The sequence below is a fragment of the Panthera uncia genome, chromosome B1 (genome assembly GCF_023721935.1).
Source record: "Panthera uncia isolate 11264 chromosome B1, Puncia_PCG_1.0, whole genome shotgun sequence".
Taxonomy (NCBI): Eukaryota; Metazoa; Chordata; class Mammalia; order Carnivora; family Felidae; genus Panthera; species Panthera uncia.
Window position 1 is genome coordinate 140,410,901 of NC_064811.1, and position 26,071 is coordinate 140,436,971.

Here is a 26,071-nt window from a genome sequence, read left to right on the forward strand (position 1 = left end):
ACTATCCATAACTTATATTTTATAATTCCTATACATGTATCAAATAGATAAAATTAATCTATCACTCTTCTTTTTTTTTTTTTTCAACGTTTTTTATTTATTTTTGGGACAGAGAGAGACAGAGCATGAACGGGGGAGGGGCAGAGAGAGAGGGAGACACAGAATCGGAAGCAGGCTCCAGGCTCTGGGCCATCAGCCCAGAGCCGACCTGGGGCTCGAACTCACAGACCGCGAGATTGTGACCTGGCTGAAGTCGGACGCTTAACCGACTGCGCCACCCAGGCGCCCCAATCTATCACTCTTCAAAATTGCTGTTGCTATAGAAATTTAGCTCAGTATTTTAAATATGCTATCACAAAAATGGGTTTAAAAATAACACCATCAACAAAAAAAATGATCTACTTTGGAATTCTCTGACAAATGAAATAAATAAAACAAATCAACAAATAAAAATAATTGTTAATGTATACAGGAAAAGAATATCCAAGATGCCAAGGATTCTGATTTTGAAATTCAAAATTTTCAAAAAACTCTCCTAGCTAGTTTGTGATGTATTCATTTTTGAAAAATCAATGAAAATATTAAGAATCCATCGTGCTATCTATAACCCAGAAAATCATTAAGAAACGGTGTAATTTGGTTACAAGATTCTTTATTTTGCAAACTATACATAAACAGTAAAAAAGAAAATGCATTGTACTTTAAATATTACAGAAAATCAACATTAAAGTTTCTTTTTTAGTGAGTATAAATCAAATGGAAATAATTCACCAATTTTACCTTCGATGAATTGTATATTGGGAGAAAAGTTGACCCACTGCTTAAATTATGATACCAATGCATAAAATTCAATAGGTTTTTCCATTTGTATTATGGGCACAAAACCATAGGTCTGATATACTTAAAAGTGATCGTTTGCCAAAATGTCTACACAATTAATTAACATGCTAACTTAAATACAGCAATTAAAGTAATTTTTGTTACAGTTAAATCTTAAATGCTACTCTACACAATAATCATAAACAAGTCCACATGGCAATTATGTAACAATAGAAAAAAAGAAAGAAACATTTTCCATTTTCTTCATTCCAGCAGCAGTACCTTTACTGGTATTAATTTGTTAATTAGGTGTGCTTATATATTGCCTAATATCCTATATTGGTATGCATGCTAAAACCTTTCTATTTCTATTTTGCAAGGCACCATACAATACGGTCTCTAAGTTGCGGCACTAGTAATTAAAATGGCATAATTCTAGGATTAAATGCAAAATTTTATCTGAATAAGAAATAAAATAAGAATTAAGACTTTTAAATTTGACATTGAGGCAAATGACAAACCTTTGTGAAAATGTAGTTTAAATTAATCTTTCCTTTTGTCTTCCTACTTTAAATTCTGCACCCTAAATCGCTGGTCAGAAAGATAAAGAAATCGAGAAAGGTAAAGAAAACATGCTGTTTTAGAATATAAAAAAATTCTACATGAGAACGCTATCCAACTTAAAATAAAAATTAGAAAGGACAACGAAGTTTTTAACTTTCAGAATCCATGGTTTTCCGTACTTGCCATTTTGTAAAGTATCCTAGCATATCCAGAATAATTTCATCATTGAAAACATCACTATTAATGAAAACACAATGGAGGACTCTACACTTGTTACCGTTTTTCTTACCCGTCGGTATCCCCTCACTCACTGTAAATCTAGGAAGATGCTACCTTGGAATAGCAATTAAGGTCATGCTTAGTTTTATAAAATACTTGGGACCCAGGCCACTAATAAGTTATTGTAAATTTAACTTAGAATATCTCTCAGAAAAATAACGTATACAACCTCAAGTCCTGGTTGTTGTTTTGCTTGTGGGAGATTGATATAGTTGGTTCTTATGAAAATTTGTTTATATCAGTAGCTCTTCCTAATGTTTTTTCCCCTCTGGCTAGACTCCATATGCATTTTCTTTTTCTCTAAGGCATATAAAAACTCAAGATAAATGATTCTTATTTAAACATAAAGTCCTATGACATTAGCTGCAATATTTGAAATAATTATACAAAATATATGTGAGTTTTAGAATCCTTTTGTTTTAGGGCAAGAAGATAATTCTCAATAGGTTATCACTTTGTAAATAATAGAAATGTAGAATTTATAGGTCTTAGCTCTCGTTAATCAGATGTACCCATCATGGTCATCACCATCATCATCGTCATCCCCTTCGTCTTCATCATCATCTTCAATTTCATCTTCATCATTCATAATATCGTCTTCATCATCTTCATCGTCAGTCCATTCATGGAAATCTCCACTTGCAAAATCTCCAGAGATCTCAAAATCAATAGCTTAGGGAAAAAAGTAAACATTATTATTAATGTCATTTGATTGAGTAATGGGATAATTTCCTGAGATACATAAAATTCTGATGAAAATTAAGCAAATTAGTACAATTTTACTTTGGCCTTTAACTTATTTAACAAAAGTAAGGAAAAATCCACTCTCTATCATTTGTTGAAATTTGTGTCCTAAAAAGCTGAATCAGTAAGGAGATCTGATATGCAAGGTTTCCAGTTCAGTAATATTGATCTCAGCCCAGTTTTTATAGAGGCTCATGTCAAACTTTGAATTTTACAAAGAATTTTAAATTTCTCCAATTAGTGTGGTAGGCAAAATAAATGCTCCTTTAAGGCCTTCACTTCCTAATCGCTAAAACCTGTGAATGTGACTTTAAATGGTAAAAAAAAGCGACTTTGCAGATCTGATTAAATTAAGGACCTGGAGATGGGGAGATTATCCTGGATTACTCAGATAGGCTCAGATGATCGCCAGCATCCTTAAAATCAAAGAACCTTTCCATATTGAGCGGAGGGAGTTGTGACTAGGGAGAACAGTAAGAGAGATGCAACGTTGTTAGCTTTGAACTCGGAGGAAAGGGTCCATGAGCTAAAAAATATGAGCAGCCTACAGAAGGTGAAAAAGGCAAGGAAACAGATTGTCCCCTAGATCCTCTAGAAGGTATGCAGCACTGATGACCCTCAGATGTTTAGTTCAAGAAGGCCCATGTTGGACTTTGGGCACACAAAACTGTTAAGATAATACATTTGTGTAGTTTAAGCCACTAAATTTACGGAAATTTGTTGGGGTACCTGGGTGGCTCAGTTGGTTAAGCGTACTACTTCAGCTTAGGTCATGAGCTCATGGTCATGGGTGTGAGCCCTACATCGGGCTCCATGCTGACAGCTTGGATCCTGGAGCCTGCATCAGATTCTGTGTCTTCCTCTGTCTCTGACCCTCCCCCACTCATGCTCTGTCTCTCTTTGTCTCTCAAAATAAATAAATGTTAAAAAATAAATAAATTCATGGAAATTTGTTACAATAGCAACAGAAAACTAACATAAGTAGTCAGTACTCTAAAAAATATTTGGATTTATTCATTACTATTTATAGAGACCAAATTGTACATATATCTCATAATGTTTGTTTTTCAACCCTATGTTAGTGTGCATTTATTTTCTACCTTTTTAAATATTTTAGTCTTAAAATTTTGAGGTAGCTAATTAAAACAAATCTTATTAATGTAATCCATTGTTTATAAATTGATTTTATAATACAACACATTAAAATTCATATCTTATGTGAAGATAATGTTATTTCTATCCTCCTACACAATGTCTCTTGTTAATAATTTCAAGATGCTAAGAAAACTCAGAAGTCATGTTCTCAAAACAGTTTCTTTATTCACTCATTGAATTCATCCCCATATAGTTTTTATTTTCATCACTGATAATTGGCATCACTGATAATTGGTGTAATTAATAATGCAGCCATTTTAAACTACATATTACAAAGATATGCTCTTTACATGTTAAGGTATGTTAGGCATCTACTTAATACTACTTTATCTCACTTAATTCTAATAATGTTGGCTAGAAAACTAAAACCAAGCTATTAAAAATATTATGGGATAAATACATGCAGAAGAGGCACTTAAGCACTAGATGTCATTACCTTTATATAGTTTACCATTTATATTTTTTAAATGATCACGGTCTATCAGTTTAAAATTTGCATAAAGTAGCAGCGTTATCAACAATAGCCAAGTTACGGGAAGAACTCAAATGTCCATTCACTGACGAATGGATAAAGAAGTGGCATTTATGTGTATATGTATATGTATGTGCATATATATGTATGTGTATGTACATACAATGGAATATTACTCAGCTACCAAAAAGAATGAAATCTTGCCATTTGCAGTGTCGTGGATGGAACCAGAATGTATTATGCAAAGCAAAATAAACCCGTCAGAGAAGGACAAGTACCGTATGATTTCACTCATATATGGCATTTAAGAATCAAAACAGAGGAACATAGGGGAAGGGAAAGAAAGATAAAATAAGATAAAAACAGAGAGGGAGGCAATCCATAAGAAACTCTTAGCTAGAGAGAACAAACAGAGTTGTTGGAGGGGAGGTGGATGAGAGAGATGGGCTAAGGAGTGCAGTTGTTGGGAAGAATGTTATATGTAAGTGATGAATCACTAAATTCTACTCTTGAAACTAAAGTAATTTGAATTTAAATAAATCTGGAAAGAAAATAAATAAATACCACTTAAAAGAGACAACTAGACATTATCTAAAATACAAGATTGACCAAGTACTTTATTTTCATTTTTGGCCATGCATATTGAGACACAATCCATTAATTCCTAGTATATATGTGTGCATGAACATGGGAGTGTGCATGTTGTGTTTGTGTGTGTGTGTGTGTGTGTGTATAGCTAAATGAGTTTTGTAATGAAAACTCATCATACAAACAAAAATACTCATTTGAAACTTGCATTCTAAAAAACAAATTTATGAAGCAAAAAGATACCACATTTAAAACTTTAAAATACATGTGCATGATGTGCAACTTAACTCTAATATTATTTTTAGATTTACACATAAAAAAGTCACCTCCATGAAAAGAATTAGAATATTAATTATATATATATAATTATATATATTAATTATAATTACCTTTCAAACATTTAAACTATATTTTTCCTACCCAAATATAAGGAGATATGCTCATATAGCTGCAATTTGTGGACCTTTCCTTCAAAAACGTTAGCTTTTCTTTTGTGAATGAACCCACATACTCCCTAGGTCAATTTCTCCAAAGGTATGCAGACAAAAGGGTTCCATATGGGGACAAGGCACACACTGGAGTTAGCCAACTTGGAATAGAGTGGATGACAAGAATATGCTGTACTTGAGAGGAAAACAGGAGGTATTTAACATTTCTGTATATGAAATAGTAAAAGGAACTCACCTTTTAATTCTTCTCCCTTCAAATACTTAAGTAATGCATTCTATTTATTATTTACACAAGGTTTTCATATGCTAGGAGTGACCCTTTTTGTCACCCCTCCCTCCCCAATATATTCTACATTTTTTGCATAGAGTATGTCCTCCTTAAATGCTTGGGCAAATTAATGAGATTCTTAAGAACTCATCTTGTGCTTGAGAAATTATTAAATAAGCAATCCTTATTCTTACCACAATCTGCAACACCATTTGTTCTGGATCCCATTACTTCATTTCCATATCTGTCAACACACCAGCACTGTCCAACACTGCCATGGCACTGTGCTGGCTTGTAGTAACCATCTTCATCACAGAGGGGGATGTACTGTCCTGTGAAACACACACACACACACACACACACACACGCACGCACAATTATAAATAAGTTGTGTTTCTATTTGATGGTCAGCACCTATGCATTAATTCACTCAAGATATACACACATGGAGTTCCCCCTCCAGGCTGTGAACTAGTGATATATGTAGAACAAAATAGGTAAGCTTACTGCTGTCATGAGGCAGGCTATTTACATAATAAACTACTTTATGTTTCTTTTGTTAAGCAAATTTATTATTACTCCTTCTCATTCTGCAAAGGGTACTCTGTTCTCAGAGGTATAATACAGAATTAGAACCTGGGTAATGCCGTGTGTATTACATCATCCAGACCACTTAGAATGGCACACCAGACCCCCTACCATCATCACTGCCTACTTTCTATTTTCTATCCCCCAAATTTTCCTTCATATACTCCAAGCTTTTTCCACATCAAACTGTTTTGCCCAAATTCACTAATGCTTCATCTCTGTATTTATCTGTTTCTCATCTGGAATCCCTCCCTCCTTCCTTCCCTCCCTCTTACATTTTAATATTGACTTAAATGTGACCCCTAATATGCACCCCTCTCTTAAACTGGAAGATTTCTCATATGCTTCTTATAACGTGGTGTGTGTGTGTGTGTGTGTGTGTGTGTGTGTGTGTGGTTTATTATTACGTGCTTTCACCACTATAATGTGATATCCTCTCTATTGGGAATTTTGCATTCTCTTTGTTTTGAGTATTATATTAACAACTCTTAATCAAGTGGGAAAGACAGACATTTAGACATTTATTTTCACATCTATAATATCTAACATAGTACCTGGCACGTGGCTAATGATAAATGTTTAATTCATAACTTAGAAGTGAATTCACTTTCTTAAATGTTTATGCCGACACAACAAAGTAAGGCTTAGGAAATTAGAAAATTTTCTTGTCTTTCCTGACTATTCTATTCTCTCAGTGACCAGACACACTCTAGTTATCTAGTGAGAGAGAGAGAGAGAGAGAGAGAGAGAGAGAAAAGCAACCGCTGAATAAATCAATAGAACATGAAATTCTTTCAATTTACTTAGTCTTGCAACCATATGGGATCATAATATTACCTCTTTAAATAAAGTTTCAAAATTCTGATCAATAAATAGTTTGATTTTAAAATTGTAATTCATTTGAAAGATTTGGAGTATGAGACTATCAGTGAAGTAGACAGAATATTACTAATATAGAAAACTTGAAAACGCCATCTGTAGATTTAAGACCAGCAAAAATTAGAACACTTTTTTTTCACATTCTTAGCTCCATCTTTTAAAACGTTATCATAACTTGACATCTTTGACATGAACGTGTTATGATGTAGAGTTAGTGTGACCATTAATTTATCTTTAATGCCAGTATGACGCACTATCTCTATATAACAACTGATAACTTTTCAGGTAAGTACCGTTATACTTCCAAAAAAAAAAAAGAACTATTTAGGGCATTCATTCTCTAATAATGATTTCCATTTTTATTATGTAAAAAGAATAAAAGTTACTCCTTCCAAAGGCACTAGATATGTTTTCATTTTTTTTAAACTGCAAATAATCAAATTCTGAATTTTGGTAAGTCTAAAATATTTTTCAGTTGAATTTCAATGGCTTTTCCCATTGTACATGGATAAACTTTGCTTTGTGGAAACAAAGAAACCTATGTATGACTGTATTATTTCATTTTTGAGCTGTGGTGTAGTATGCATTTTTTAACAGAGCTAAAAGAAACATAACACATTGTAGTTTTATCATTAGTAATTCTTTATATCTTAAAGTGCTTTATTACAAAAAAAATAGCCTTTTCATTTTGAAGTATGGATTTTCAAGTAATTTATAAAAAACTCATTTAAACATGCAATATTATAATTACGAAGATAGCGTGACATAATAAATCAATGAGATTCAAAAATATTAAAAATTGTGTTCTATTAAATACTCAAGGCATTAATATACATGGAAAAGACAAAACAGAAAACATTGCATATGTGGTATTCTGCATTGGATCCTAAAACAGAAAAAGGACATCAGTGGAAAAACTGGTAAAATCCAAATAAAGTCTAAGTTTTAACTAATAGAATTATAGCAATGTTAATTTCTTAGAATTGACAAACAGACAATGGTTATTTGGTACATAATAAGATGGTAACTCTGGGGGAGGTAGAGTAAAGGACATATATAAACTATGTACTAATCTTTGTAAAATTTCTTTAAAATTATTCAAAAGAGTTTATTTTAAACTTTTATGTCTAGAAGAATAAACAAAATAATCACACATAATAGTTTAGTAATTTCTTGATAGTCAAGCACTCTAATGTTTCAAGACTTTTGGTGAATTTTGTTATCTATCTATCTATCATCTATCTAATACATATATTTACTTGCTAAAAGTAAGTTAGTAAAAAGTGCTGATGAAAAACACTAGAAAGTTTATTCAAGTTTCTTTGAGGTACTACGGCATGCTTTCACCCATCTCTCTCTCATATTACTTTATACATGTTAGATTATTATAGATATTATTACATATATATTATATATTACATATTATATATCATATAGTAGATATTAGATCATTGTAGGCATATTAGATTATATATTAGAATATATATAGATCATATAAATATTATATATACATTATTATAGATATATTAGAATATATAAATATATTAGATTATTTTATATGTATTAGATTATTATATGCATGTGTGCACCATTATTCTTGAATTGTTAGCCACAGAATTAGAATGAAAGTTTCTGCTGATGCTTTAACTTTAGCATTGTTTAAATCTCTTTTTTCACTTAATAACTTTCAAAATGAACATTATATTAGGGTAATAAAACAGACATAATATCTTTCAATAGGTAAGATAATAAAAGTAAGTTTAATGGCTTTCAAAAACTTCATAAATTTTGTTACTGAAATTTAGTGTCGTCTATCTTTGTTGGATTAATATTGATTTTATGTTGCTGTTTCCCTGGGGTTATTTATGTAAGCAATAAAGGCTTCAGAAGAATGATCTATTACTCACCTAGGAGCTTCTTTACCCCTTGCCGCTTCTGAATATTGCTGAGCTCCGTCTGGCAAGGTGGGTCTGCAATGACATTAAAAGTGTTACTTCAAGGATTATAGTTAGATAAAAAAAAGAATAATTTCTATGATATCAAACCTCATCTGGTCTTTACATGGCTTTAAAAGACACATATGATGTATTATTTCTTTTTTATGGAGTACGTACCTATACGATACATGTATGTGTATCTATATGCATACTTGGAGGGAGAAACAGAGGCAGGGGGAAAGAGACAGAGAGAGAAAGGCTTTCCTAATTATTGGTATTAGATTATCTTGATTTTTTGCAGACAGACCAAATTGTATAGAAAAATGCAGAGAATGATATGAAATACTTATATGATGGAAAATGGTTCTTATCGTTTACTATTAAACGGTCAATCAACTCAGCAATATAAATCCGCCTGAGGGACTGGTGTCAAAACAATTAACTGATTATGTTTTCCCTTTATTTAAAACAGGCTATAAGATATAGAGAAATAGCTTTGCATTAAAAAAGTAATCTCTAAAAAAAGTCAATACTCTTTCAGCTTATATCAGACACACTATTATAAGTTTTGATACTGAATAATGCTGACAGGCTTTGGTCTTTTTAGTTCTATTGGTCTTTTTAGTTCTATGCAGATACTTCAAGTATATATGCAGTGTGGAAACAGGACATATTATAAAATAATTTCTGATAAGCCATCTTTTAAAAATTAAGCAAATTTAGAAATAAAGAATTGCCTTTCTTTTTGAACTCAACCACTTAAAGGAGAACATTTTCAGATAAATATAAAATTCTAAATGGACACAATATAGCTTGGCTTATATTATTATTATGTATTATTACATATATTTTATATAATAAATATATTTTCTAATTTATAATATTCAAATAGTTCAACGTATTTTATGCTCATATTCTAAAAACCTTCTATATAAAAAGGCATCTTAAATTATTGAAGCAGAAAACCAATAGGAACTAGTACCTACTTTCCCATACTACAACATTTTAGGGAAAAGGCAGGGTATAATCAATTCAAATAATTTAAAAATATTATATAAATTTGACAATATTCAGTTATTAAATTTTCATGTAAGTAACAAAGTGTAATGAGGAAATGAGACAAAGTGATTAATATATGTATATATTTAATTTTTTAATGTTTATTTATTATTTTTGAGAGAGAGAGAGAGAGAGAGAGAGAGAGCATAAGTGAGAGCAGGGGAGGGGCAGAGAGAGAGGGAGACACAGAGTCCTAAGCAGGTTCCAGGCTCTGAGCTGTCAGCACAGAACTGTGAGATCATGACCTGAGCCAAAGTCAGACGCTTAATTGAATGAGCCACCAGGCACCCCAATATACATTTTATAGTTTAATATATATAAGCCAAACAAGTCTTTTTCCATGGGAAATCTAATGTGAAGAAAAAGTAATTTTTTTCAAAGAGAGAGAGAGAGACTATACAAGAAACAGACTCTTAACTATAGACAACAAACTGATGGTTACCAGAGGGTAGGGGCATGCTGGGGGAGGGAGGGGGTGATGAGAAAAATAGGTGAAGGGGATTAAGAGTACACTTATGATGAACACTGAGTAATGTATCAAGTTATGCAACATGGGCTTATAGAATGGACATTTAAAATTTTACTCCTTCCAAATATAATAGAAGCCAGAGGAAATTTTTGAGCTGAAGCTTCAATATCATATTGAAGGCATTTTTTCTAATTACTATGGACTAGTTTTTGCAAAGTAAAAATAATATTTGTATATGTTTGTTATGACATTGCCTGAAAATCCATGTACATTTGATTCTCTCGATTAGTGACCTCACTGAATAAACATGAGTACCAGTCCCACAAACTTTGTATAAGGGAGCAATTTAAGATTTCACGAGTACACTGTACAAGATTCAGCTGTTCATCTACACATATTTAATTCTGAAGTATTTCTCCTATTATTTGTAAGGCAATTCTGTCTTAACATGGGTATACTACATATATATATATATATATATATATATATAACTCTTATTTATATATTATATATTTTATATATTACTCTAATATATAGCCAAATATATTACATAACACTTTAATTACAGTAAATAATAATTTGTTGTTTTATTGAATAGTGAGGAAAAATACATTCTTTTATAAGGTGAAACATTTGAAAGCATGCTTTTAAATAAATGGCTATTCTTTTTCATTAGATTACTTAATAAACTAATTCTTATTGTTATTCTTAGTGTCAGTTACCCTGATAGAGCTTTTTTCTAACATTTTCTAGCATATTAAAGTAATAAAAATAATTAGCCAACTCTCCTAACCTTTGGGGAAGATGTATAAATCCTTTCACCCACTCAGGTACCATTTATTAAATTATATCTACCATGTATTAAATAATCTCAGAGAAAATCTTCATGTGACTATAAAGATTTTAACACTTTGGCTGAATACTGTTTAATAGATGAAAAGTATTTAAAGCAAAATTTTTCTTTGGGAACCTTTTAGTTCTACAAATATTACTGCAAAATCCACAAATGTTTTAATATGAAACTATTTATTTCTATAGAAGAAACACTGAGTTTTTCATAATTTTTTTTGCAAACATGCTATCATAACACTAAAAAATTTAACTAGAATAAGATCATAAAAAAAAGACCAGATATCTTTTTATGATGGATTACCAGCATTGACTTTTCTATTCTTTAAATGCTTTAAATGTATACTAGTCATTAAAACTATCATGTAGCTTTTTAGAAGTGTGCAACTACCTAGAAAGCAGAAATACAGTAATAAAATCAACAGAGTGCATGTGTGTGGGTGTAAGGTTTAGAATATTTTAATAAAGAAAATATGTTTTGTTTAAAGTAATTTATAAATAGTTAAACTACTCTAAAATTCCTGCTGTTGACTCACTACTAACCAATTACTAAACTATTACTAATACATTAAAAAGTATTTGAGGTAGTAAAAGTCCCTACATAAGGTATTAGTGATTCATATGAAAAGCTGAGTAAAATTAATACACCTTTAAGTAGATTGTACATTCTCTTAGCTGTCAAGAATTAAAGTAAGGTGACAATAGCAGGTGTATCACATTAGAATAATTCCCTGTTTGTTTTTTAAAATTAGGATCAACCAGTCAGAATGCCTAAAATTCACAACTCAGGGAACCACAGATGTTGGTGACGATGTGGAGAGAACACTTTTGCACTGTCAGTGGGAATGCAAACTGGTGCAGCCACTCTGGAAAACAGAATGGAGGTTCCTCAAAAAAATTAAAAATGAAGCTATCCTATGTTCCAGTAATTACACTACTAGGTATTCATCCAAAGGATACCAAAATGCTGATCCAAAGGGGCATGTGCACCTCAATGTTTATAGTAGCGCTATCAACAATAGCCAAAATATGGAAAGAGCCCAAATGTCCATCAACTGATGAATGGAGAAGGATGATGTGGTAAATGTATACAATGGAATATTACTCAGGTATCAAAAAGAATAAAATCTTGACCTCTGAAACGTGGATGGATCTAGAATGTATTACGCTAAGTGAAATAAATCAGTCAGAGAAGGACAAGTATCAAATGATTTCACTCATATGTGGAATTTAAAAAACAAAACAGATGAACATAGGAGAAAGGATGGAAAAATAAGAAAAAAACAGAGAGGAAGGCAAACCGTAAGAGACTCTTAAATACAGAGAACAAATTGAGGGTTGCTGGAGGGGTGTTGAGTGGGGGGATGGGTTAAATGGATGATGGGTACTAAGGAGGGCACTTGTTGAGATGAACACTGGGTGTTCTAGGTAAGTGATGAATCACCAAATTCTACTCCTGAATTACTCCATTATTACACTATATATAAACTAACTTGGATTTAAATAAAATAAAATAAAATAATAAAAATAAAATTAGCGTCAAAATTACACACACCACTGTTTCCTTAGTTTCCCCAAACTTTATCATAAAGTGAGGTTTTGGATCTTTTTTTGTTACCTACTTAATTTCAATTGCCATTAGATTGATTATATAAGTATGGTTTCACTGTTACATTGCATTTCCCAGTAAAGAAGGATGCCGAAGGAACTAGCATCATACCAGCTCTCCCAGGTAACTCGCCTCTTCCAGAGAATCAAGAGACACTTTCTTTGCTAGTGAATTTGTACGAAGCTAAGTTAGTTTTAAAAGTTTGAAAGGCCAAGACATTTTAAAATCAAACGAGTAAAAAATAACTTTATGGTGAATGCAGTGGTTCATTCGGCACATTTAATAAGATCACAAAATAGAACATTAAAACTCCACAGTATAGTGATAAAAAACCCATTTATTTTACACCGTGGGCAAAGCAGATAGCAAATTAATTTTAATGATTGCTTTTAATATCTATGTTCTCCTATCTCTCTGTGCTTCTTGGTGGTTCATAATAGAAACTATAATGAAGTGCATTAATATAAAATACTAATTACTATTTTTCATCTTGTTTAGCATGTTTTGTATCCCTAGCCGAGTTATATTGTCTCACATGCTGCTTATTTGCTCTTTTATTAAGCACTCTAATGAGAAAAATATCTACTAAAATGAATGGGATAAGATGTACTTTTTTTTTTTAATCATGAAGAAATAGATAAAATTTGACATGCAGGTCAACTATCTGCATCAGTATATGTCTCATCTTTTACCTTGCTGTCTCTGGAAGCAGTAGCACCATTCATTGTTCGATATCAAACTGTCCTTGTATGTGTCACAAGAATTGAAGAACGCCTTGGTACACTGTTCATTCTTATCAAGGTAAATGCTTCCGAGCTCTGACTGATCCAGTAGCAGGTCATAGTTTGTATCAAGTCTATTAAACATCCAGCCAAGCGAATCCTTGCAGATCGGCAAGATACTGGTATCAAATCCTAAAGGCAAAGGCAGAAAATGATTAGCGAAATCTGAAGGTCACCATCAGCAGCAAGCAAACTAAAGGAAAATAATAGTTGGTTCCTGTTAGAGCACCCACTCAACAGTCAGACGTTGAGGCTTTAAATTCATCTTGGGTAATTAATTTCAAAGTAAAATGGGGATAGTAATACCTACCTTCAGGACAGTTGTCAGAAGCATCTAGTACGATTAGGCATTATTCAATGGCACTTATTTTTGTAATTATGTTAGATATATTTACCATTCTTCAAACTGTTTCTTAATAAATAGGTTGTCATTATGAATGTATTATTGAGTAATAATGTCCTATTAATAAAGAAATAAAATTCATTCCCATTCAAAGAAATTTTACAAAAAGTAAAATTTTAACAAAAGTAAAATTTAACACATAATAAGGAAGAATTTCATTAATGCTCCATATCTTTGTGGAACCATGGCGATTTTATAAGTAATACATGTCCAGAGAAAGAATAACCATCATGTGATTTATACAGGTACTCTGTCTTTTGCTTCTCTTAAGGCAATTTTTACAGTTGCAAATATGCTGAAATGGGAGATGGCGGGGGGCACTGGATGGACTCAGGTATAGAGAAATGATGGAAATGGGTTTGCATCCAAGGTACAATCTATCAAAATTTGGGTTTCTCTGGATAAACTTCAGGCCTGCTAACACTCCATGTCCTAAATAGCACCAGATACAATGTCAGTGTTTTGAAGCATAATTTAAAAATTTACTTTCAATTATTCTTTGTCAGGCTTAAATGATCTTTAACAGATATTTTGGTAACGCGGTTTCCTTTTTATTTGCTCTTTTCCACTCATTATAAGTGAAAGTAAAATAACAACTCAGTTAACTGGCATGAAAAAGAGGATGCATTTGGACTTGTGAAGACTTTCGGAAAGCTGGCTATCCAAAGGGTTTAACCTTCAATAGCAGGGGTTGAAGAGTAGTTTAACCATTTATGAATGAAATTCTCTCTCCGCTGCAGTTAATTTTATGTTCTAGTTGTACATAATCTATTTTAATATGTACCTTTAATTTAATTTTTATACTCCAAGGTGTACAGGTAATTGAAAATAAAGACATACACATTTAGGATTTAGTTTTTAAATCCTATTTAGCATTTTTAGGATAAATAGTATTACATTAAATAAGTCCTGATTGGGAGATTTGGGACTTAAGAAATTCTCATTTTAAACACCTTTATGGAATTCATTCTATTCATGTATCAGAACATATTGCGCTTTCTGTCCATGAATCACCATGCTTTCTATCCATGGGTTTCCAAAGGTAAAAGAGGTATTTGTGACTCTTTCGTAAAAGCATAAAGAAAAAAATCCAGTCATTTTTTTATTATTTGTATTTTTCTTTGTAAAATTGTTTGTAGAATGAAAACAAATTCTCCCACTCAAACAAACAAACTACAAGCACTCATGAGTTTCTCATTTCCTATTTACTTTTCGGGTCTTAACCTTGGTTCTGCAAATACAGGGTTGAAAATATAGATAAGGCCATTATTATCTTGGAGCTTATTTTTAAAACAGTATGGCTTGAGATACTGGTTGGGACTGTTCCTTACTGCCAGAAATTGTCAAATGCTCAGTGACCACATGAAGACAGGAACCCACAGCATAATATACTAACCACTGCAAAAGTATTCAAAGGAATGAAGTTCTTGGTGTGAGATTTCTGGTATGCCTTTGAGCCACACCCTCTCTCTCATCTCATTTTCTGGTACAATGGAGAAACCCAGTGGTGCAATTCTGCTTTTATGAATAAAAGATATGGAAAGAATACAGAAGAGCTATTACCCTTTGGTGAACAGTAAGAGTTAGTAAAGAGAGATTATCCTCTCCCTTCACCTAGTTATTGAGAATAGAGCACTCAACTGGCTAGTTTCCTAATGCTTAGCATGAAGGTCTCATTGAGAGCCCTAGTAAAGTCCACAAGTGTCTGCAAGGAGAGCTAAACATCTGATTTCCAGGTGAATATCTGCTTATCTACCTTGTGACTAGTCCTGGTCAAAGTGGGGAAAGAGCACTGGGGAAAGACAATGGGTATAACATCTGTGCAGATAAAAGGCAAAGACTATCTGGGACTTAACCAAAGACTGAAGGCTCTCTCTCAGTGTTTGGGATGCAGGGGTAGGTGAGATATAAGAAATTGTCCAGAGAAAGTGAAGAGAAGGCCAGCTGTTAGAGATTCATCATCTCATGAATGCTATTTAGCGACAGGCAGTGAAGAATCAGCAGTGAGATAACAGAACATTCAATTCTAGTGCACATACTCTGGCCTGTCTTTTTAGTACAATAAAGAATGACTGAAATGTTAGAAGAGAGTGTGACACCATCTGAATTTTGTTTTAAAAGGAAACACTTTCTGCCATGTGAATTATATGGGAGCAAGTGTGGAAATTGGGATGCCAGTAGGGAGTAACTGGAATAGCCCATATGAGAGATTTTTGAGGATTGTTCATATCACATCTTCATAATTGCTTGAGTTCCCTTTGACCAATCATCAACGATTAAGACATAAATTTTACTTTATTTTTGAGTTCAATTTAATTTTATATTTTTAATTTTAATTCCAGTATAATTAATATATTGTATTGAATTAAGTTCAGGTGTACAATATAGTGAGTCAACAATTCTATACGTTACTCAGTGCTTATCATGATAAGTGTACTCTTAATCCCTTTCAATTATTTCATCCATCCCCCCATACACCTCCCCTCTGGTAACGATTTGTTTGTATTTTATGTTAAAAATCTGCAAAATAATTTTTAAAATTATCTCTGCCCAGATTTTATGATGTACCATCCAAACACCCTTGTCGATTTCAACACCTTATTTCTTCTTAGTTTTTCAATAACAATGAAACAAAAGTAGCCCTAACCTTTCAATAATTTTTGAAGCTCTATTTTGAGAACTTATTATACAGCACAGACATTCACATAATATAACATTTCTGAAAATGTAACATGTACAGATATTTAATAAATTTTAAACACAAGAGTTTACTCTTTATGCTACAAAGAAATGAAATTCTTACATAGTACATGTTTATTGAATGATCAATTTGGTAATGTGCAATAATGTTTTAGATAAAAAATGTCAAGCTATCTGATTTGTATTCAGGTCACTGGCCTGTGCCCTGGCATTACCTTGCATGGTTAAATTACTATATCTAGACTTTAATGCCCATATCTACATAATGTGGGGATTTTTCAAACATGATCTCTGTTACTTTGAAGATAAAAAATACAGTGAGTTTATATCATTTGAATAATATATTTATACAAAAATTGTGTTATAAGGTTAATCAGAATCATAAGTAACAGAAAAGGAGTAGACAAAATTATTTTAATATTCTAAATTAAATATATACTTTCAATATAATTCAATTCAGTTGATGCTACAAATATAAAATGAAATTAAATTGAAAAAATTGTTTTCTGACTTATCTTGAACTTTTGGAACAATACAAAAGTTGAGAGTTCTTGGATAACATAGTCACTATATATAACATAGTACATATATTATACATATACATGTTATATGCATTATTTTTACTATGTATATATGTAATATTCTTGATATATGCTTCAATATCATTGTAACATGAAAAAAGTTGCTAGATTTAGACAGAGAGCTGATTTCTGTCACAGTAAAACTTACAGCTTTTGCCCAATTTCTGAAGTCTATTTTGTCTTACATAAATATAGTCATTTCAACTTTTTTATAACTAGAATTTCTATTATACTTTTAACTAATTTATACTTTTATACTCAAAGTGTCTTAGAGAGAGCACAACACTGAGTCTCACATTTTGTCCAAGTCCGAAAATCTCTGCCTATTGATTAAAGGGTTTAGACCACATACATTTAATATTATTTCAATATGGTTGTTTTTAAAACTTCATGTTAGTATTATTTTATTTTTCCTCTTTATTAATTGTTCTTTCTGTTTCTCTTTTATTTTTTTGATTAAATATGCTTTTTTATATTTTTAATATTCTTATTTAACCTCCACTATTAGTTTATGTGGTAGGCAAAATAATAACCCCTCAAAGATGTCCACACTCTAATCCCTAGACCCCTGTGATATTACATTGCTAAAAGGACTTAAGTTTGCAGATGGAATTAAATTGGCTAATCAGTTGACTTTAAAATTGGGAGATAATTGTGGATTATCTGGGTAAACCCGATATAATTACATAAATCCTTTAGAATGAAACCATAAAGTGAAACCATAAGCTTTTCATAGCTAATAGAAATGAGACAGAGAAAAAATGGCTTTGAATATGGAAGAAGGAGACCATAAGTCTAGGAAAGTGAGTAGTGTCTACATCTGGGAAAAGCCAACAAGGACTGGAATACTCCTATAACTTCAAGAAAATAAATTTTGACAACAACCCTACTGATTAAAGAAATGGATCCTCTCCTAGAGCCCTTCATACACCTTGATTTAACATGGGGAGACCTGTGTTGGACCTCTGACTTACAGGGCTATAAAATAATAAATTTGTGTTGCTTAAGCTACTAATTTTTGTGGTAATCTGTTACATTCATAATAGAAAACTAATGTAGTTTATGAGATATATTTGCTTTTTGATGGTTGTCAGCTGAGGATGTCCTCAGCTTTACAGTATACATCATTAGCTTAATCACAATCTTCCTTCCAATAATACTGTACCACTTCACATACGTGGTAAGAAATTTGCCAGGGTATACTTAAATCCTTTACCTTTTCTCACATTATTTTGCTATGAGGGTTACCCATTTTAATTCTATATATGTTGCAAATTTCACAGTACATTGTTATGATGTTTGCTCTGAACAATGTATTAGCTTTTCCAAGTGATTAAAAAATGTGAAAAAAAATCCTTTATATTAAAGGAATTTTTTTTTCTCCATGTAAACACTTCTGACACCAAATATGGGTTTTCCACACAAGGCAATTCTCTAATACTCTGTGGATACCAACTGGGTGTCCTACAATTTAATTCAATTCTGATATTATCCACTCAGTTAGTACAGATCCAGCAGGTTAAAGGCTCAGTCCCACCGAATGCACCCTTACTTCAGATACCAATATCATGTAGTGGGTTCCCAGCTATTCACACTTCTCTCAACTTGACCACAGATTAGTGGGTTCCCATGACCCCTTCCTCAGGTTCCATAATTCGTTATGACAACTCACAGATCTTAGGGAAACAGTTTATGTTTGCCAGTTTATTGTAAAGGAAATTACAAAGAATAGAAATAAATACCCAGATGAAGAGATACATAGGGTGAGATATGGAAGGGTCCCAAATGCAGGAACTTCTGTTCCTATGGAGTTGGGGTGGACCACTCTGTCAGCACATGGATGCATTCACGAACTCAGAAGCCCTCTGAACACGAACGCCTCAGCTTAGGGATTTTTACAGAAGCTTCATGTAGTAGGCATGATGGATTATTAACTCAATAGTCAGCCTCTCTCCCCTCTCCAGAGGATGGAGGGTAGGGCTGACAGTGCCAGACTTCTAATCACAGTTTGGTCTTTATAGTAACCAGCCATCATCCTGAAGCTATCCAGGAGCCCTCCAAGAGTCACCTCATTAGAACAAAAGATGTTCATATCACCCAGGATATTCCAAGGGATTTAGGTGCTCTATGTAAGATGCTCCTAATATCCTCATTACTCAGGAAGTTACAAGAGTTTAGAAGTTCTGTGTCAGGAACCAGGGGCAGAGACCAAATACAGATTTCTTATTTTGTCAAACATATTTCCCCCTCCATGTTAAGCATTTCTGGCTTTCTACATTCTTAAATATAGATTCAAATTTCTGTGTTGTATAATTACCTTTTGTGTCAATAAACTCATTTAATATTTCTTGAAATTTCTCAGCTTTTGATTATTGAAAATGTTTTTTTTTTTTCTTTTTCTGGCTTTTTTTTTTTTTTTTGGCTTAATTTTTGAAGAAACATTTTTGTCAGAGACTTTCTTTCTTTTAACAGCTTAAAAATGTCCCACTGTATTGAGACGCCTGGGTGGCGCAGTCGGTTAAGCGTCCGACTTCAGCCAGGTCACGATCTCGCGGTCTGTGAGAGCCCCGCGTCAGGCTCTGGGCTGATGGCTCGGACCTGGAGCCTGTTTCCGATTCTGTGTCTCCCTCTCTCTCTGCCCCTCCCCCGTTCATGCTCTGTCTCTCTCTGTCCCAAAAATAAATTAAAAAAAAAAAAAAATGTTCCACTGTATTGTGAATAGTGTTGAGGGGAAGCTAGCCGGCATGCTGAGCTTTGCTCCTCTGAACAAATTTTTTCCTTTCTTCCCCCCCACCCCCCCACCTCTGGTTGCTTTTAATATTTGCTTTTCAATACTGCCTTTTAGCAATTTACTTATGGTACACTTTGTTTTTTTTTTAATTTTTTTAAATGTTTTTATTTATTTTTGAAGCAGAGAGAGACAGAACATGAGCAGGGGAGGGCAAGAGAGAGGGAGACACAGAATCCGAAGCAGGCTCCAGGCTCTGAGCTGTCAGCACAGAGCCCGACTTGGGGCTCAAACCCACAGACTGTGAGATCATGACCTGAGCCGAAGTTGGACACGCAACCAACTGAGCCACCCGGGCGCCCCTTCTTATGGTACACTTTGGTTTGGTTTTCTTTGTTTCTGTTGCTTAATGTTTATGGTATTTCTTGCATGTGTGGGTTTATTATATTAGTAAAATCCAGAAAGTTTTTAACCATTATTTATTCATATAATTTTCTGAGGCTCTACACTTTTAGTATTCTTTTGAGACTTCAGTTACTCGTATATTAATCCCCTCTACATTGTCCCATGGTTCACTAAGATACAGAATTTTTTTTCAGTTTCTGTTTTCTTCAATGTGCTTTAATTTAGATAGTTTCTATCATATACTTCCAGGTTCATTTTTCCCTCCCTGCTCAGTTCAATGTCTTTGTATTCTCACTTAGGATGTTTTCATTTCATTTATTGTGTGTTTCATCTTTAGACATCCTATTTGGGTGTTTTATTCACATATCCTTTTTTTGTAATTGATGTTCTTATTTACCTTTATGCTACTTTGCGTATCAATGTTTATGGTTATTTTATAATCTTTATATATTAATCTCATCATCGTTGTAATTTCTGAGTATATTTTCAAGATTATGATTTCTCCATATTATGGACCATATTTTTACACTTCTTTGCATCCTTGATAAATTTTAATTTGATCTTAACCTTATGAATTTTAAATTATTGGTTGGCGGATTTTGTAATATTTCTCTACAATGTTATATTTTGTTCCAGCATGAAATTAAATAACCTGTGCATCAACTTGATTCTTTTAAGGGTAGCTTTTAAGCTTTGTATGGCAGGCACAGAACAGAGCTTTATTCTGGGATTAATTTAGCCCGCCAACAATGTGTATCCCATTCACTATATGGATATACAATAATTTAACCATTCACCACTTGAAGGGCATTTAGGTAGTCACCAGTTTTGTAATTATACAGTTGTTGTAAATATCCACATATATGTTTTATGTGATCATATGTTATAATTTCTCTAAGATAAATATCCTAGATTTTTCTTCAATCTAGGATATCTTCAATATCCTAAATTTCTTCAAGATAAATATCCTGAAATGAGATTTCTGGGTTATATGGTAAGTTATGTTTCATTTTATAAAACTGTTTTTCAAAGAGTCTGTACCATTTTGAGTTCCTATTAGCCAGTTATTAGAGATTCAACTGCTTCCATACTCAGCAGCACTTCTTGGTAATGTTATTTATTTATTTATTACCACTTTAATAAGCGTATAAGAGGCATCTCACTGTGATTGAATTCAGCATTTCCCTAATACTGACTGATGTCAATATTTTCATATGTTAATTTACATCACAAATCTGCTTTGTGCAAGTGTACAGATCTTTACCCACTTTTCAGGTAAGGTGTTTGACAATTATTGAGATTAGTATTATTTATATATATTTTTTTGGATTCAAGACCTTTATTAGATATGTATTTGGCAATATTTTCTCTCAGTGTGTGTCTTGTCTTTTCATTTTAAAGCAGTATTTTTTTAAAAACTATATATATATAGATAGATCTATATAGATCTATATCTATCTATCTATATATATATATGGAAGAAGTTTGATTTATCATTTGTTCCTTTTATGTGTCATATCTAAGAAATGTCTGCTAACCAAAGGTTAGATATATTTATTCTTATATTTTCCTTTATAAGTTTTATGACCTTAGGCTTTCCATCAAGGCAAACTGATTTTTAGTTCAGGTAAATGATGCTTTGGGGTTTTCTTTTGTCTACTCCTCCATCTGGACAAAAATAAATGCTGAGGCCATCTTTATCCCATTTCTGGGAGAATTTCCCACTACAGTCGAATTTCAACCAAGAGTAAAGTCAGTGTTTTTAATTTCTTTGTATGTTCCCTTGTGCTTTGCATACACTGGCGAGTCATGTGTTGACACATTATAGGACACAGGGCACAGGTGCAATGTTGAGCTCAGTGATTACAGGGACATGCTGCTCATGACAGTTTCTTCGAAGGGGATGACTGAAGTAGATACTATACCCCGGTCTCCCTGCTTGGTTCACCCAGATTCTCTCTCTATTACAGAACTCAGGAGAAAGTACACAGGCCGGTCACTGTGCCCTCCGGCTGCTGCTTGTCCCATTTTTAATCTAGTCATCACCAAGACTATTATTCTGGAAGCTGCGCATTCTCAATGTGAAAACCACAAGCAAATAGGCATTTCCCACTAATCCAGTATATCCACCTTCCTCCCAGGTTCCCAACGATCAAGACCTTGAGAACTGGAATCAAGTATAGTCAGTCAAAATCAATCCAAAAAATCCCAAGTTTTTGAAGAAAATCATGCAACATTAGTATATGTATGAGTTACTATGTGGTCCCATCTTTTTATAGTTAACTTTAAAACTAGTATAAACGTAACACTGCATATCTAAAAATTACTCATAGAGAGACTTAAATTATTATGAACCTTTTCCTTTTTCACATTTTAGAATGTTAGAACACATCTTAATTGTTAGGTGGTAACACTAAATGACACAGCAGAATACTAAATGAACGGAAAGTAAATAAAGTTCATTTTACAAAGCATGTCATATGCCTACTTTCAGTATTTGAGTAAGAATGCCACATTCTTCATTTTTCTCTTCACTATTATAATTGCATCTATGTTGTGCCTGAATTACAATATGACCCTCTAAGTTTGGCAATGAGGACATTATGTGTATGTGTATGTGTAGAGGATCTATATATGAAATGCTCTCCAATAGTCATCATATATGATCAAATCTGATAATTTATCAATGCAAGATGAGAGAGAAAAAATAACTAAGGGGAAATCCACATTTATCATTTGAAATATGATAATAGGGATTTGATACAATGGAATACTCAAAACTAACTTTCAGAGTCTGAATATTGCTTAAAATTATCTTCTTGCAAATTTGGAAATAATATGCAGTTGTGTAAAATTTACGAGTGGATTCACTCTTGTTGGGTGAACTTAAGGACTTTGACATCCCTTGACATTATTAAAGTTGTTTCTTGAATAATTTTAATGTTTTTATTTTTGAAGGAGAGAGAGACAGAGCATGACGGGGAGGAGCAGAGAGAGAGGGACACACAGAATTTGAAGCAGGATCCAGGCTCTAAGCTGTCAGCACAGAGCCCGATGCGGGGCTCGAACTCACAGACTGAGATCATGACCTGAGCCGAAGTTGGACGCTTAACCCACTGAGCCACCCAGGCAACCCTCTTGAATAACTGTTTTTACAAAGTTCTCCTCTCTTGAATATTAATAGTTTCATAAAATGTTATGGTAGTTATCTAAATAGAGGTAACACAGAGCTCAATATTATAATTAATGTGAGGTTTGGGATATACATATTTTTAGTGGTGTTAAAAATAATAAATATATGGGTGAAATCAATGTGGAAAGAGTAGTATGTGCAAACAATTAAGTTAAAAAGCATAAAATTATAGGGCACCTGGGTAGCTCAGTCGGTTAAGCGGCCGACTTCAGCTCAGGTCATGATCTCGCAGTCCGTGAGTTCAAGCCCCGCATCGGGCTCTGTGCTGACAGCTCAGAGCCTGGAGCCTGTTTCAGATTCTGTGTCTCCCTCTCTCTCACCCTCCCCCATTCATGCTCTGTCTCTGTCTCTCTCTGTCTCAAAAATAAATAAACGTTAAATTTTTTTTTAAAAAGCATAAAATCACCATGTTTATACATTGACAAGGATGGAAACCTATATTTAGAATGACTGAGATTGACTCATTTACTCTGTTCCCCCCTCCCTCAGTTTTATCGAGATACATACAATTTACTTAAAACATTGTATTAGTCTAAGTGATACAACATAGTGATTTTATATATGCATTGTATAGATTATATCAATATAAATTATATATTACAAAATGGTTACCAGAGTAAGTTTAGTTAACAGCCATCACCTCACATCATTATATTTTTTCTTACGATAAGAACTTTAAGATCTACTCTCTTAGCAACTTATGAATATACAATAAAGAATTGTTAACTAGAGTCACCATGCTCTACATTACATCCCAGATCGTGTTTATCTTATAACTTGAGCTTTTTATTTTTTGACCATTTTTACTCATTTTTACATGTCCCACCCCTACCCCAGACCACACCCCCTGCCAATCCCTCACCTTTGGGAAACACCAATCTGTTCTTTGTAGCTATAAGTTTGTGGATTTTTGTTTGTTTTGTTTTGTTGCTGTTATCATTGTGTTTATTTTTTAATTTTTAGATTCAACATATAAGTGAGATCATAAGGCATTTGTCTTCCTCTGTCTTATTTTACTGATGGTTGAAATATTTCAAATAAATTTAAAGCCTTTGTAATTTATCTATATTATAAAACTGTCATTATCTTAAAATACTTTTAACATTTAAAGTAACATTTTTATCATGTTATGAGACTTTATCAAAGATTACTTAAAAATGGTGATAATTTATTTTGTAGTGTTATTCAATTAATTAATTTTTGGAATTTAGATTATTTTAAGCAGTCACTGACAGGATTTCAGGATTTGGAGCTACTTTGCATTGTGTTGAAAATAAATCACAGTGGACCTTGTAGAAGAAGACAACGCTTGATTCTTAAGACATTTTACAACATACTCTCCTATTTATTTATTCATTTTTTTTCAGTCGTCTTCATTTGTTATTCCTTTACCTATCTCTTAAATATTGCTCTTCTTAACATTCATTCTCAGATGATTTTTTTTTAATTTAGTCCACACTAGTCATCTTGAGGTAATCATTCACTTATATTGTTTAACCAACATCATTCATAGTTCACTATCTGTATGACCAGTCTATCTACCTTTTTGAGCATGATACTACATACATATAAGCACAGGTTCACATACATTATATTTTAACTAGTATATTGATTATATAATGCACATACACACATATCTTAGACAAGGAGTATTCATAAGATATAATCTGAATTCACTTTTATTTTTTTCTCTGATTCTTTGTAAATATACATTCATTGTGGAAGTTTTCTCTTTGAGAAAACTCTTTGGGAAAACTCAGGTGGTCCCATGATTTCTTCATCTCAGCTTCAGGTAAAAAAAAATTGCATTGTCCTTCTAAAGTTGCCATTTAATAATTACCATATTAAAATACTGCAACACATGTGGGTTCATTGGTATTTCAAAATGTCTAATTTCATATAATGATCACAACTCTAAACTGATTCTTCCTTTCCCTAGCTGGGGATTTTGCAAATGCAAACTCAAGTAAGGGAGTATGATGTTTCCTTAATTCTCCATTTTTCTTCCACCTCTCCTTTCCCATCTCTTTTATGATTACCTCCAGTTTGGGCATAAGTGGATGAAGGATACATAAGTGTAGGCAGAGAGGTTCTTACAAGACATGAATAGACACTTTTCCAAAAAAGACATCCAGATGGCTAACAGGCACATAAAAAAATGCTCAACATTACTCATCATCAGGGAAATAAAAACTTAAAGCCACAATGAGACACTACCTCACACCTGTCAGAGTGGCTAACATTAACAACTCAGGCAACAATGGATGTTGGCGAGGATGCAGAGAAAGAGGATCTCTTTTGCACTGCTGGTGGGAATGCAAACTGGTGCAGCCACTCTGGAAAACAGTATAGAGCTTCCTTAAAAAGTTAAAAATAGAACTACCCTACAACCTAGCAATTGCACTACTAGGTATTTATCCAAAGAATACAGGAGTGCTGTTTTGAAGGGGTACATGCACCCCAATGCTTATAGGAGTGCTTTTGCAATAGCTAAAATAGGAAAAGAGCCTAAATGTCCATCGACAGATGAATAGATAAAGAAGATGTGGTA

At 32.9% G+C, this 26,071-nt stretch overlaps 1 protein-coding gene across 1 annotated transcript in view; it reads right to left on the reverse strand.

Moving 5' to 3' along the window:
* Positions 1–648: 648 nt before the first annotated feature.
* Positions 649–26,071, reverse strand: part of SPOCK3 (SPARC (osteonectin), cwcv and kazal like domains proteoglycan 3) — a 487,010-nt gene continuing 461,587 nt past the window's right edge. Inside the window, 4 exon segments of the mRNA XM_049631295.1 lie at positions 649–2,334; positions 5,533–5,670; positions 8,713–8,775; positions 13,421–13,642. Of these exon segments, the coding sequence (XP_049487252.1) occupies positions 2,165–2,334; positions 5,533–5,670; positions 8,713–8,775; positions 13,421–13,642 (593 nt within the window). The 3' untranslated portion in view covers positions 649–2,164.